The 14,658-nt window shown below is 38.4% G+C and overlaps 1 protein-coding gene across 1 annotated transcript in view; it reads right to left on the bottom strand.

Annotated features, from left to right (window-relative positions):
* LOC149285959 (integrin alpha-6-like) overlaps positions 1–14,658 on the bottom strand; it is a 33,166-nt gene that overhangs the window by 12,030 nt on the left and 6,478 nt on the right. The window contains exons 2-7 of the mRNA XM_089494744.1: positions 6,168–6,295; positions 5,703–5,782; positions 4,777–5,032; positions 3,006–3,122; positions 1,285–1,498; positions 93–289 (exon numbers count right to left, since the gene is read on the bottom strand). Of these exons, the coding sequence (XP_089350870.1) occupies positions 93–289; positions 1,285–1,498; positions 3,006–3,122; positions 4,777–5,032; positions 5,703–5,747 (829 nt within the window). The 5' untranslated portion in view covers positions 5,748–5,782; positions 6,168–6,295. The remainder of the gene's footprint in view (positions 1–92; positions 290–1,284; positions 1,499–3,005; positions 3,123–4,776; positions 5,033–5,702; positions 5,783–6,167; positions 6,296–14,658) is intronic.

Raw genomic sequence — 14,658 nt, 5'->3', positions numbered from 1 at the left:
CTATAGGCCCTTGAAACTATATCATTGACTAAAAGCAAAAGGTATTTGTAGTATTTTTAAACTCCATAACAGTTCACATTCTATATTCTTACCAGGGAATCCATCCTGATTCAAATCTCCAATGTTCTTTACAGAAACACCGAACATGGAATCCTTAGTCCCCTCAATGCGGATTGGCTTGACTTCATTCCATTTGCCCATTTGGTTGATATATACATAAATAGCCCCTCCAATTTCTTTGTCATTCTTATCAAAGAACTGAGGCGCACCAACAACAATGTCCTGCCACCTAGGGAAAGAATTACAAATCCCTGTTAAATATAACACAAAGTTAAAAGGTCAAAGCGTATGCAACCAACCCTCAGGGGTTCCAAAATTTGGAATCATCTGTGTTCGTAAAGTAGCAACCTGCCAGAGATTTCCTTAAGACAGTGATAGGGAAATGTAACCCTCCAGGTGTTCAGGGACTAAATGGTCCACTTGTAATCCAACAATGCTAACGGCAGCAGTTGACCAGGAATTTCTTAAGGGTAATTAGAGTAGAAATGGTAAAAGTTATTTAATGTATTCATTCCACGTTGTTTTTAAATGACTGGAATATTGAGGTTCTGTGGCCAAATCATCACCACGAAAAAAGCCACAAAGTCTTCTCTAGCCTTTATTGCTGCCATAGTTTTAATACATAGTTGTGACGTATTTTTTCTGTGGTTTAGTTGAGAAGAATTCAATTAGTAATACTTTACATACTACGGCAACAATTGAATTCACACATGGCTGCGGGATGAAAGGCTGACTCACAGGAAGGATGCGAGACCCAGTCCTGCAGTTTGTAACAGTGTGAGCAGAAGTCCTTCTTCCTGCCAAATTCTTATCTGATGTTTGTGTCACTTAGTACCTCATATGTTTTAGCAAAAACAACGTGCAGACTCCCCATGGCACAATAATCGTGGTCAGCTTTTATTTATCCACATTAAAAATAGAAAGCAATTACGGTGGTTCCACAAAAGGAAATCCTTTAATATGACACATTGCATCATGACACCGTTTCGACCCAAATTGGATATTCCCCAGGAGGATTTATAGCAGTGGTACAGTACCTAGGATCATTTTTCTGCCCGTTTACTACCAATTGGTAATTTATGGAGTTTTGCTCGATAGCAGCAAAGCTATCATGATAGGTATTCACTATATCTTACTCTGAAGAAACTACGTGGTCATGAATTAGAAGTGTCTCATGCCTCCAGTTTTATTTGATTTGTGTTTCTAAAGCAGAGCAATGCTTACCCGTCACTATTCAGATCAACCACGGCTACATCGTAACCAAAAGAAGAGGCCAGACCTTCCCCTTCAAATATATGTTCTGGAGACAGCATCCTTTCATAGGGAGGGTTTTTGCTCAGGAGGACCACCGCTCCACTGTGATTAGCTCTTGGAGCACCCGAAACAAAGGTCATTTCATCTTGTGAGATTATTCCTTTGCCAGTATCCAAAGAGAATCCTAAAAACATTACACAGATCAAATGAAAAATCAGAAACACGTCAGTGGGAAGATGGGTGCTATGGCTGACTTTGCGTGCCAGACACAGGGGTAGTTATAGGATAGAGGGAACTATTCATGAAGCCACAAGAATTACACTGATTTGGAATACTAATTTCTACCAAATGCATCAGTTAGGGGGAAATCGGTTTTAAGCTCAACTGCCTCACATTATTAGTGATCTACTTAGCATATCCGCTTATGCAAATGAATAACTATTCACTACAGCAAATCATTTGCATATGCGAGCAGGTTCACAACGCCATTAATAAAAAAGCTACAGAATACAAAGCCTTTCTCTTGTTGGAATTGGAAATGTCCTACTGGTCCACAACCAGAGCATACGGCCAGGATTACGCTACTGCAACTACTTTACAAATGATGCCTCTTCATGAACAGTATGACAGTTTGCCAAACATGATATATGACATGTATAGCCACCCCACATGCATACGTAGAACACAATGCAAAGTAATAACAGAGACAAATAAAATATGTAAGGGCAATTAGGTGCATGAGACAGATACCAAGTTTAACCCTTTGACGGCCAGAAGAGTGGACAAAAGTCCAGCTTTAGAATTAGCTATGCAATGTACTACTCACCCATCCGGCACTGAAAGGGTTACTAAAGCAGTAATGGTAAAAATGAGTTGTAAACCATATGGTAAATCCATGGGGTAGCTCTTTAGCTTTATTCTCTGATCTCGTAAATGTATAAGTAGATAACGGGACTCATTTGGTCACAGAAAACAGTTTACTCCTTCAGTTATTGAAAGCTTCTCTCAAAATGGAGAAACAAATGTGGAAGCAGGGATTCAGATTTTGTAGCACATTTCATAAACAATTAAACAATTTTATTTATTTAGTGTACTGAGCACTATGTGAAATTATGTTATTGGTAGTGACAGGTCCCCTGTCACTACCACCAAATCAATCAATACGCTTTAATGTAGCCTCAGGGATCAAATTCCAAACACGTCAATTGGAGAACGTATAAATAAAGCCGTGGGCAGGTTGTTTAACAATAGATTCTTGTTACATTAAGATAATGGCATACATTTATTTGTCTACAGATGTTAGCACTGCTTCAGAGTTAAATGGTGCAGTCAGCAGTCAGTAAAAGCTGTGGTTATCATTGTGACAGATAGATGTTTTGCTTTTACTTGTCCTGCAGAATGTGAAATGACATCATGTCTCAAATTCCTTTCATGCATCAAAGTGTTGTCCATTGATGTCATTTATAGTTTGAAAAATAACCAGATCATCCAAAATAATTTGTCTGAATTGTGCTTAGCTCACAATGGAAAAAAACGGGGCAAAGAGTCAATAGTGCCAGATACTGGAGTGAATGTAATGCACGTGCTGGTGGTATAAATGGGTGGCACATGTTTCATGAATGATGATGTCACCATTACAATGTATGTGATGTCACCAAACCATGGCATGTTCTTTTGAACAACCTACAAACCTAAATAGCTATTAGCCATCACATCTAGTGATTTATCCGCCTTTGATCGGGGAGGCTCAGATTTGTACAAAAATTGATCAGGGTCCGTACTGGATACAGTTGTCATAAACAGGAGACCTATATGTGCATACATAAAAATACAACAGTAGAAAAAGTGTGGGGAAAAATATACAGATATATAAAAGCTTTTAAGTGTCTGCCCATACTAGGGTTGGGTTTTTAAACCTGAAAACCAAGTTTCTGGTTAAGAACGTTTCCATCCCAAAGTGTATCTTATGTTGCTGATGTCTATAAGATCACCAAACCTTGGAGGCACAGCAGATCATGTTCTTTATGACGTTTCACTTAAATCTGATGAAGAATTATGCAGTTGAGAACTTAAAGACAAAACCAGATACCAAAATGTTTTAACATAAACTTGTAGAGCACACAGATTCATTGTTAAAAATCCTTACCATTTGGGTGCCAGAAGAGGGTGCAAGTAGGAAGCAGAAAGCTCCAGCTGCGTTACACTGTGACTCCCACAATGCTCTGACCGGTATCACAGGAGTTATAGGCCAGGCGGATCAGAGAGCCAGGAGCCAACTGCTCATGCTTCTGGCATGCAAATGGTAAATTAGCTCCCTGAGTGATTTTTCTTTATTTACCAATGGCACAGGTAAGCAAAACTCTGAATTTGAGACAGACGCAAGAGAAGCCTACCGGCTAGCAGTATTATTACCTAAGTAACTGTTAGCTGGAACGGGAACTAATTCTGCAAGACGTTTGTTTTCACCACCAGTTTCATATGGACCATCTTCTAAAATTAACAGATCATCAAATGAGCTATTTTTGTGCTCTGCCCGAACAACTCCTGGAGAAATGAAATCGTAAAAGAAGCAATGATGAAATGACGAAATGAACAAAACAATGAAAAAAAATGTACAATGGATTGAATGTAAAATACCTTTCAGAATTTACTTTTATTTCTAATTCAAATTTACTAGAAACTAGGGAAAAGATTCTTCCATAACTGTTAAAAATGATGAGCCAAGATGATGAAAATGATCATAACATAAATAAGTGGGGTTTCTCAGATTCTGGATTCGGCTGTCTCAAACAAGAGGTCCTGGGGGTCCAACAACGAATAGCATAGCAAAAGCAGGCATGCTGTCTTCGAAAAGAATTTGTGCATTATTTTTACTGGTAAAGAATTATATTAGCGTAATTCCAAAGTAGTTTAATTTGCTTTGTTGGTGGGGCTGTACGGGACGCTAAGCTGTGCATTTCAAATTCCACTTCAAAGCAGGTGTGGATGAAGACGGAAAAAACTGATATAACGGATGTCGCCGGAATAAAAGTTAACGGTAATAATAAAATTATGAAGTATGAATTTATGAAAAGGGGATCCATTTCTCCATGAATAATATACTTCGGACAGTCAGGAAGATACAACAGTAAACTCGAGCACTACTAAAATGGTATTTAAATAAAGCATTAGATAACATTTATTATTAAAGTTTAGTTTCTCTGAATTACATAAACAAAAAAAGGAGAACTTATAAGTATTAGGGTATTTGTTTAAAAGGGTTCACCTAATCTGCCACTACGGATGTTTAGTTGGTAATTTTGAACATTTTGGAAAATATAATTAATTTGTTCACTTTTTAAATACAATCTTAAATCTAAAAGTCTCCTAACCTGGTCTACAATCACATACTATTCTATGTTTAAACATATATTTATGTACACGAATATATATATTATATATACCTCTTCATGAAAGTCCTACCTTTCCAGTTGTATGTTCCAGGAGCGCCAAACACAACATAATGATAATCTTTTGTAAATGTTGCAGCAACACCTTGCTGACAAGATCCAAATTTCTCGTGCCCCCTCAGTCGGCCATCGCAAAAATTCCACTCCCCACCATCCATTTCGTCTGTGATAGTAAGGTCTTGGCTGAGTACATAGCACCTGCCTGTGATATCACGTGATTCTTGGTTCGAGTTCACAAACCTTCTTCTTTCATATCGATGGGCACATGTCTGTAAATACATGTTCTCGTTACGATGAGTAGAACTTTCTCTGTCTTTTGATGGACACGTTGGGGTATGGTCTATGTAGGATCTTTACAAACGTATAAGAATAATGTAATTGTTTCCCCAATATGTAAATTATAGGTGGCGCATTAACAAGTGATGTCATGGGAACAAGAAAAGGAAAAAAAAGAAATGAATATCTACTACAGTGAATGCGTCCCAACATTTAGAGAATTATTTTTAAGAAATTAAGCATATCTGTACTGGAGCCGAGGACGTCGTAATCCGTGAGTCTAAAACAATGACCCATTTCTTAGAATAAATTCTGTATCAGTGCTGGATTATCCATTAAGTAAATCGGGCATAAGGATTCAGAGCCCAGAGGTTGGGGATAAGCAATGTGTCTGATGGCGTCAGAGCGCTTTAATCTTCTCAACATCAGTTTTACGTGGATCTACTGTTGTATCAGGATGTCTTTTTTCACCACAAAGCCACTAATTGCGCTTTCAGTCTCACAGATTTTTCTGTCTATGTATCGATCCACCTTGGGCTAAGGTCATGCACTGGTCTGTTGGAGTCTATTATGATTTATGTGGAAATATATATTAAATATAGAATTACTTAATAGCTGAAATAACGTGTATTTATAACTGGTCTTCTGTTTTATAAAACTTACCACAACTTTGCCTCCTGGCCCTTGGCTTTGAACACTGACACCCATCCACTGGTTCTCCTTACTCTCCGATGTTAAGTCGACTGAAATCAAATAAATAATAAATAAGTACTGAAGTCCTATATAACTACAGTAATAGAATTTTTTTTAAAATTACTTTTTATATAATGTCATCTTGTATTAATGATTTGCCAATACTAGCTGGTACCAGCATGCCAATGTAATGTAAGAAATAGGCTTTTGGTGTCTACATCACAACATAGCGAGAAACCAGGTTCTGGTAGGTTTTTACAATTAAAGGATTGCACAACCTATTAGAGTTATAAATAATAATGGCATTCACTGCACCAAATATAAATTGCATACATAGACAAACCTTTGATCGTGATAGTGAGGATTCATTGTATGACTGCCATAAAGGCAAGAAACGCGTCGGTTTTCAGGGGTTAACCATTAACTTGTACCTACCTGAGTCATCAAACACAATCCGTGTGCAGGTTGATGATGGAGACGTGACATCACAAGCAAATAAACCACCAGTTACATTCGCTTTCTGCAATGGGAAGCCTTTGGTTCGAGGGGCACCGACCAACAACCTGCAAACAGAATTATCCATTAAACTTTATGCTGAATGTGCAGACCAAAGCCTACTGTCTTCACTTAAATCATTACAGCTCTTACATTTGTAGTAAAAACATGATAGCACTTAGTTTCAAAGTAATTAACTTATTTAGTATAAAAAGATACATTAATGTGGAATATAATTCAAATAATGCCATGTTTAATAGGTAATTGAACAGGCAAAACAAGGAAAAGGAGATATATATATTTTATAAATATATTATATATATTTTTTTAAAAAAACTTAAATTTTGATTATGAATCATATGATAATGCCTGTTTGTAACACAGGTAAGACAGATACAGATGATAAAAGTCTTAAAGATTTGATACATCCCCTATATATTTAAGATACGTTTCAGATAATGCCTGGATGCAGACAAGCAACGTACTGAAGCAAAGTTCATGTTTCCATCTTATCAATAAGACCACAAACTCTGGAACATTTTATCTGAGACCAACACAATGAGTGCTCTTTGACATTTATGCTTGCAAACAGAGCTGATGTCAAGTTGGGCTAATACACAGCTACATAAGGGTGTAGTTTGAAATAAAATAGTAGGTACCGACTTGCCTTGCAGTTTTTTTTGTTATTTATGCTGTAAGGGTGACCATATGGTCAATCCTGGAAACTTTCTAAATGAGCTGACCCTGAGATTCTTGAAATATAACCCTTTAATACCCTTTCATGTCGTCCACTTAATTTAGTCACGTGAATTCAAGCATGGCATGGAGAAACTGTTTGGGGCTAAAATGACACAGAGAAGCTGTTTAGGGAAAAAGGTGGCACTGGCGAGCTGTGTGGGGATGAAGTTGGCACTATGGGACATGATGCTTGGTGAAGTGGGGGGGGCATTTGTCAGGTCAGGCCAATATTGGTTTCTAGTTATGCCCCTGTCAGGTATGCATATTAACACCATGTGTTTTTCTAATGAGACCAATCCTCTAAAGAAAAAAAAATCTATAGCGTCAAACTATAAAAGGTACAATGTAAATACATGTTTTTTCATGCAGCCTTTGTTATTAATGCATTGTTTAAATGGGCTACAGAACTCTCTTTGGATCCATGGCTGTCACATTCTGGAATGGGTTTATACACGCTGCAAGAAGAGCTCCACGCGATACGTAGAGTGTTTCTTGGAAAACTTTAAAATCTATGTAAAAAGCAAATAGATTGGCTCTTATTTCTGAGTAATTATTTATTTTAGAACTTGTTTCTTATGTAATACAGATGTCAAACTTGCACAACTATGCGAGCGACCTGCTTGGGAAGGACACATTTTCTGGACCTTGCAGGTGCAAGGAGCTTTCTTAAAAAATTTCATTTCCTCAACACTTAAAAGGTTTAACCTCCATTTATGTATAATACTTGACGAAACAATAAATATATTCATAGGACAGAGGTAGAGCTCTTTGGCCACTATGAGCATATATAAGACACAATGGTTTCTCACAAGCCATCTGAGATTGACCCTTCACAATGCTCAGTGAAGTCACAGAGTTGAAGCTTCTGCTTAGTAAATATACCTCCTTTTCAGAATAAACAAATAGTTTGCCTGTCTGTGTCAAATAGACATTTTTTATCATGCATTATATAAATTAAATAGGCCCAAGTCATATAGATACATTTCATTGGAGTAAAAAAATACATAATGTAGTTATGGATACATATTATTGCACATTGTTAACCTAGACACAATATAACCAACGTTAGGGAACATAAATTAGATTAATAAGTTATTTACACTCATCTCCCTACCTCTTTTCTTTCTGACCCTCCCTCTCTCTTTTCTCTCTCTTCTATTTTTCTCTCCCCCTCTCTCTCGTTCTGTAATGCATAGGCGACTCTCATTACTGTTTACACTTATGCTGTTTGCAAAATATTAGTGGTTCCCTCTTGTTTTATCTCAGGATCAGGCCGGTCTGGGAATTTGACCTTCACACGTTGTTGCCTCTGTCTGTTCATTTGTAATTAACCACAAGGAATTATTAAACAGATCCTGTTAGGGATTTATCAGTAAATGCTATGAAGCTGAAAAATTATTGCACTTTATAACTGTTCTAGAGAAGTAAGATATAACATGCAATAGTTAACAAACACATATCAGTAGTTCAGTTGCAGAATAAAAGCATTTGGTCATAAATTGATATACAGTGGAAAGCAAGAAATTACATTTTTAAAGGTGTCTAGCGTGTAACATTTTTGTAATCACAAATACAGTGCAGACATCGTTAATGCAACAGTATTGTATATATAAATTCATGCATTCAAGAGGGAAAGGACTTTATAACTATCCTGTCTCATAATTTCAGCCTAATTAAGATATTCTACTGATTTTATAGATTACAGAATTTTACCCCTGTGGCCTGAGAGTAGATTTGCTTGGATCATCTGGGACATAAAAAGTTAAACTGTAATGGCAAACGCCTTCACCCTCAGGGTAAGAATTCCCTTGAGTATTGATGGCTGCCAACACATTACCCTCCTTGCCCTCAGGGACTGAATTCTCCTCCATGCAATCGTATGCACGCAGAAGGCAATGTTCGAAATCTCACTCACACCCTATTTAAATGAGAATTGGGTGAGAGTGGGGAGAGGGTGTTGAATTTTGGTCCTGCGATAAATTTCTATACTTTATAAGTCATTCAACATACACTGTTAGTTTCTTAGCTTGAAACCAAGGACCTGAAAAAGGGTATATGTTTGCTCTCTAGTGGGTTTTTTCTTAGCTGTGGTTTCAGGAACAAAATTCTTCAAAAAGGGCCGGTCTGGGCAGGCCCACTTGCTGAGGCAAGAACGCTGCAGGGTCACGTAACATTGCGTTACATGCTAAAAAGTAGGCTCTGTATGGTTAGAGAATGAGAGAGTAAAGGGGTTAAGGAAGGAGTAAGTGTGTGAGAGGTGAGGGGTTTAGAGAGAGTGGCACTGCGTGTTAACATGAGTGTGTATTTGTGTGTTAGCATGAGTGTGTAAGTATGAGTGTGTAAAAATATGTGCCAGTGAGTATGTTAGATAGAAGGTACCTGCCCTCCATGGATAAAATAAAACATCTAGCCTGTGAGTAGCTTAAACCTTTAACTTTAATTGTAATGTCAAGCGTTTACGTTGACAAATCCTTGAGCTCTCATTGAAGTTCACGAAAGCTCTGTCCGGCAGAACTTGGCAGAGCTTTAAGCAGCTTCAGATTTACTGAGCCTGTGCTACGCGAAGTATCCCCGATGTATTCAGCAAATGCTGCCGTGCTACAAATGGGTAAATTTCCAGAACAAAGGGATGGTGAGAAAAAAAGTGATATCCGTACATAATACCAAAGCAAGGAACTTAGTCGTAGTTAAAAATTCAAGATTATTCACGCGTGCCAAAAAAGGCAAGTACAGACGGACTAAATGAGGACTATGCCTTTTGCACTCAGTCAACCTATGGCTGCTATTGGAACATATGAATTCTACATGTTGTTTCTGGGTATGTTCAAGTACTACACAGTACACAGAAGCATTCATATACGGGCAGAAGTCGTCATTTTAATATATAAATTGTCATGGTTAAGTCTGTGTGTTGCCGAAGGGGTTAATTGTTGTACCCATTTGTTTGTGCCTGTATTCTAATGCTTCATTCCAGGTGGCGTATTAAAAGAGACGGGTATAAGAATGGCGTGAGCTTGCCGTGCAATCTAAAACCTCCTAGCCCAGTTTGTTAGCTTAAACATAAATATGAATTCATATTTAAATGAAATGTATTTCATATATTAAAGCAAGCACTACATGCCGTACTGTTTGGAAAAGGACGCTAGGGATGATAGGAACAGGAGTCCAGATGACTCATAAGGATTCTGCATTGAAAATGATGTAAAAAGAGCTCTGGCTTTTAAAAGAAAAATAGAACAATACACCTTTTTCTGCTACTAATGGACTAAAACTATAAGGTTTCACTCGTATAGATTTAAACTAAGTGGAACAGCTACTCTGCAAAGAGCACAGAACGGCTTTGGCGCCAAGGCATGTAAGGTGTCAGGTTGCATAAAAACAAGGTATTGGCTCTACAGAGTGACTCCAAAGCAGGGAAAGGGAGAGATTTGCAATGGGAAAGTCAAGACTTGCCAACAGCACAGCAGAATTTAACCTGAAATACAAATTATCCATAAAAACTGTTTTTGCCTTTCAAAGTCTGCTGTATAACCAACTATGTCTTATATTCCAATTGCTGGATGCTAGGGCTCTGATATTTCAAACAGTTGTAGTAGATACTGGCACGGCTTCAAATCTTACTACCAACATATTAACTACCCATAAACATTGATAGTATTATTTATGTACGTAAAGTTTTGCATTTCTGATTTAAATCAGGGCACTTACGCAAACAAAAATAATAAACATTGATTTTTTTTAGAAAGGTTAATTAACAGATACCGTATGGTGAACTACCAGGTGATTGATCACATATTACCCATGAGGACTGAATGCACCACTCAGCCCCCGCAGCACTCCAAGGGTTGGGAGCGCCTCGAATAAATCACTTCTGGCGTTAACTCCCTCCCTGCCCACGTCACCGTCTTTGCCAGCGCAACGATTGGTGACCAAGAATATGTAAGAGTTGCCAGCTTTATCAGGCCACCCTATGCCAATCGGAAAATCAGCCTTTTATTTGGATTATGAGAGCACAGTCTGGTGCACGGAGGTTGAAAAGACACACACAGCCTAAGCAAAGAAGGAATTGTGCCAGTAATCAAGTGTAGGGAGGGAGATGCGATTAACGAGAAAAAAAATACTATGGCTGACTAAGTTTTAAAAATACACCACTTCCAGATGTATGTGTAATGTATACATGTTCACAGAACCCTTTAAAATTGGCCATTTTTCCTATATTGGTGTCCCAATGTCACATCTATCTGTGAAAAATGTGCAACTAACACAAGTTTTGAAATATGTCACTTTATAGGTTTTCATTATTTACTATAGCACCAAAAACTATTCATTCTACTTCTTGGAAACCTTCATTAATAAAAAAAAAAAAAAAAAAAAAAAAAAAAGAAGAAAGAAGAAAGACTTTCCCCAAATGTCTTTAGGAAATTTTGTAACAGATCCGTAGGAAACAAATGGTTAATGTTGCATTGACAGCGCACGCAGGCTTCTCTAAACACTAGCATGCTCAGACTAAAATCATGACCCGCAGGTTGAAATTTTTGCTGGCTTGCATGTATTGGGGATTTAATACAGGTTTAGTTGAAACATGCAAACCTTTTCTCCTTTCTATGTTGCTATGAGATGTTTCACAAACGCAATGGACGCCTCCCCATTGAGTCAGAATGTGAATCGAGTGGCGCACCTTGTGGGTTTATGTATACTTTTCAACTTTTATAGCAGCTTATGCCCTCCACCTCCTGTGCTTGTATAGAAATGTAATCAAATTAGCCAAATATAGATACAGAAACACATCAATATCAAGACATAGACTAACCACGAAAAGAGGGAATTTCTAGCCAGTATAGCTTATTAAATTGATCCCAATAAGATAGTATGATGTAAAGTACATTCACCTATAGAAACTTCTATGTCATAGAAACTGACAGCAGATGAGAACCATTAGGTCCGTCTAGTCTGTCGTTTTTTCCCTTTTTATCAGCGGCCAGCCATATTATGCTAAATATAATATATATATTATTATGATGACTTTCACCAGACAGGAAGACAGCTGTCTGTGTAGATGTGGATAACCGAACATTTCTTCTGAAAAGCAGAAGTTCCAATTCCACAAGCATAAGACAGATGGTTAGTTCTGCGATTGTTCAATGTATACCAAGGCATCTGCGAACAACTGCTCAACACCATACAGTGCCGCCATCTGTTCTCATCAGTGCACCCAAGTATTGTAGATGCAGGCAGTTTGAAATACACTAATCATCACTCATCCTGCACTCAAACAGTTAATAATCAAAACAGAAAAAAGAAGAAAAAAATAAGATATCTTTGCCTAGAATTTCAGTCTACATTTCAGGAATGGAGTTCCTACGGTCTACTGGCCTTCCAATGTGGGCTACTGAGGTTGCTTACAATGTTTCTGTGGATGTTAAAGGTGTGCTTTTCTGGCCCATGCTACCTCGGGGTAACCAAATCCTAATTTGTGCGACCCTATCAGAGTACATTACACCTGAGAATGTATAAAATGATAATGTTGCGCATCTTGTTGAATTTGCTTGGGTGATAATCCAAAAGCTAGGAGCAGAGCCATCCATGGGGTTTAAATTCAGCCCTGACGCTTTAAATTGACGCGTGTCATTTAGTTGAACTAATAGCTATAAAGATGACAGTTCCTCCAAATACATCTCCCCTTTTCACAGATACACTGCATGTATCAACTGCTAGCTCTTGAGCGCTCTTGTCTTTTGGCCTCGGTTTTCCCATAACCTGTGACCATTTAATAGAAAGGTTTTAAGTACCCTGTAAAAAGAATCCTGTAATATAAGCAGCTGGTGAAATATGTCCACAGACAGCCTTGTAAGCCCCCATTAAGGAGCATCTTGCTCTTAAATAACACAGATGTGGGACAAACCGTTTATGCCGCCGTCACTGCAGGGTCTGGGAAATCGTACTTTATTTCCTACATCTGCCACTAACCCCACGCAAGGTAACTTCTGCCACTTACCGTCTACAGCAACCGATCCCAGCTCTCCGTGATAATAAAGGTTAACGAGGAACAGTTTAGTAAAGGAAATAGTGATTCACGTGGTTTCCCATTGATAACAGAATGGAGCATACAAGTCAATGGTATGGTAAGGCACACGCTAATACATTCACTCTGATAGCACCATGTTATCTCTGTGACAAAAATATTCCTGGCCATGTTCCAAGAAGAGACAAAACACACGAATCCTTCTATCTCTGATGGGCGGCCTGTGTTTTTGTGCAGACGCAGCTTATGTGTCTCCCCGTCGACTGTTTCAACACAATATCGATGTGTAAACAATACTTTTCCAGCACTCTTAGAGTAAAGAGAGTGGAGGGATACAGGGATTTACTTTCATGAGCAGCCAAGCCTTGAGCAAATTTTTTTAGTACCAATTATTCCAGACAGATGGCTCAATCATCCATTTAAACATTAAATGCGGCTTTGTCTGGGATACTCATAAGGAGGAGGTGGGTAGTGTGTGTGTGTGTGTGTTACATTTCACAAATGACTTTATTTATGTGTACTGTGTGAAGGAGGCTCTATATGTATTCATATACATACACTGTGATGCTGTATAGCCTCAGGGAGATGTTCTGTATTTTGTGAACATCTTGTGTATGGATCCCTGGGGTGGAGCATTTAGAGAGCAGGGGAAACAATGCTGTGTTTGCAGGATCTAGTCCAAGACTTTGATGAAGCCTACATCACAGGTAGTATACATTATAACCCCCTGCAGCCCTGAAGCGAAGTGGGTAGCTAGTTTGACCAGTCTGGGCCACAAACATATAGCCAGAGGGAGCTCTACTTGGTAGCTAGGCTTTATTTTTATTATTTTGTTTTGGGGTGTCTGATTAGCGCACTTCCAAATAAATCAAACAGTTTGCTCCAAATTGGTGTTCCTGAGCCTTATTGCCCTAGAGGACTGTGACATTTATGGCCCTCACCTACAGGGTTTGTGTATATATATATATATATTATATATATATATATACATACATACACCTGCCGACTTTGCTCCAGGTGTCCTGGGACATAAAGGAGGTGGAGCCTAAATTAGATAGCACTTGATGACCCCACCTACTTTAGGCCCCACCCCTTCTGTCCCCGAGTGTGTCTGGAGCTCCTTTACCAGCGTTTAGGATGTGTGTGTCTCTGACATACAGAGCTTAAACACAATGCTGCCTCTGCACATTGTAATGCATTGTGACTAGGCAGTATTTTTATGCCAAGACAAGGACTCAAAAACAGGACTGTCCCAGGATATTTTGGACTGTTGGCAGGTATGATGTGTGTGTGTGTACACCCAGTTATAGCTTATCTGTTCCAGGGGGGAAGGTTATCAGAAAGGGAAAACTATAACATTGTATTCCTTGTCTTGGCTTAAAATGGACATGCCTCTAAAAATCTATTTCCTCTCCAATTAATTGTGTATTTCGTTTAGCAACATTTACAGAGACACTTTTTTTTTACTGATTTACACCCCTTCCTGCTCTTCTCAAGGTACAAACATAGTAGGAACTCTTCAACTTGAAATCCTCCATGGGGGGTTGCAGTCTAACCAGAGATGGGTGGTCACAGGCTGCCAAACCGTATCTTCTAGATGTTATGTTGTGATGATAATAGTGTTGTAATGTGACTTTGAATTCAGAGTAAACGTCCGAAGACATATTGCTG

Source organism: Sceloporus occidentalis, unplaced genomic scaffold (assembly GCF_023333645.1).
Source record: "Sceloporus occidentalis isolate IW3139 unplaced genomic scaffold, rSceOcc1.0.p SCAF_74, whole genome shotgun sequence".
Taxonomy (NCBI): Eukaryota; Metazoa; Chordata; class Lepidosauria; order Squamata; family Phrynosomatidae; genus Sceloporus; species Sceloporus occidentalis.
This window is presented reverse-complemented; position numbering and strand designations above follow the sequence as displayed.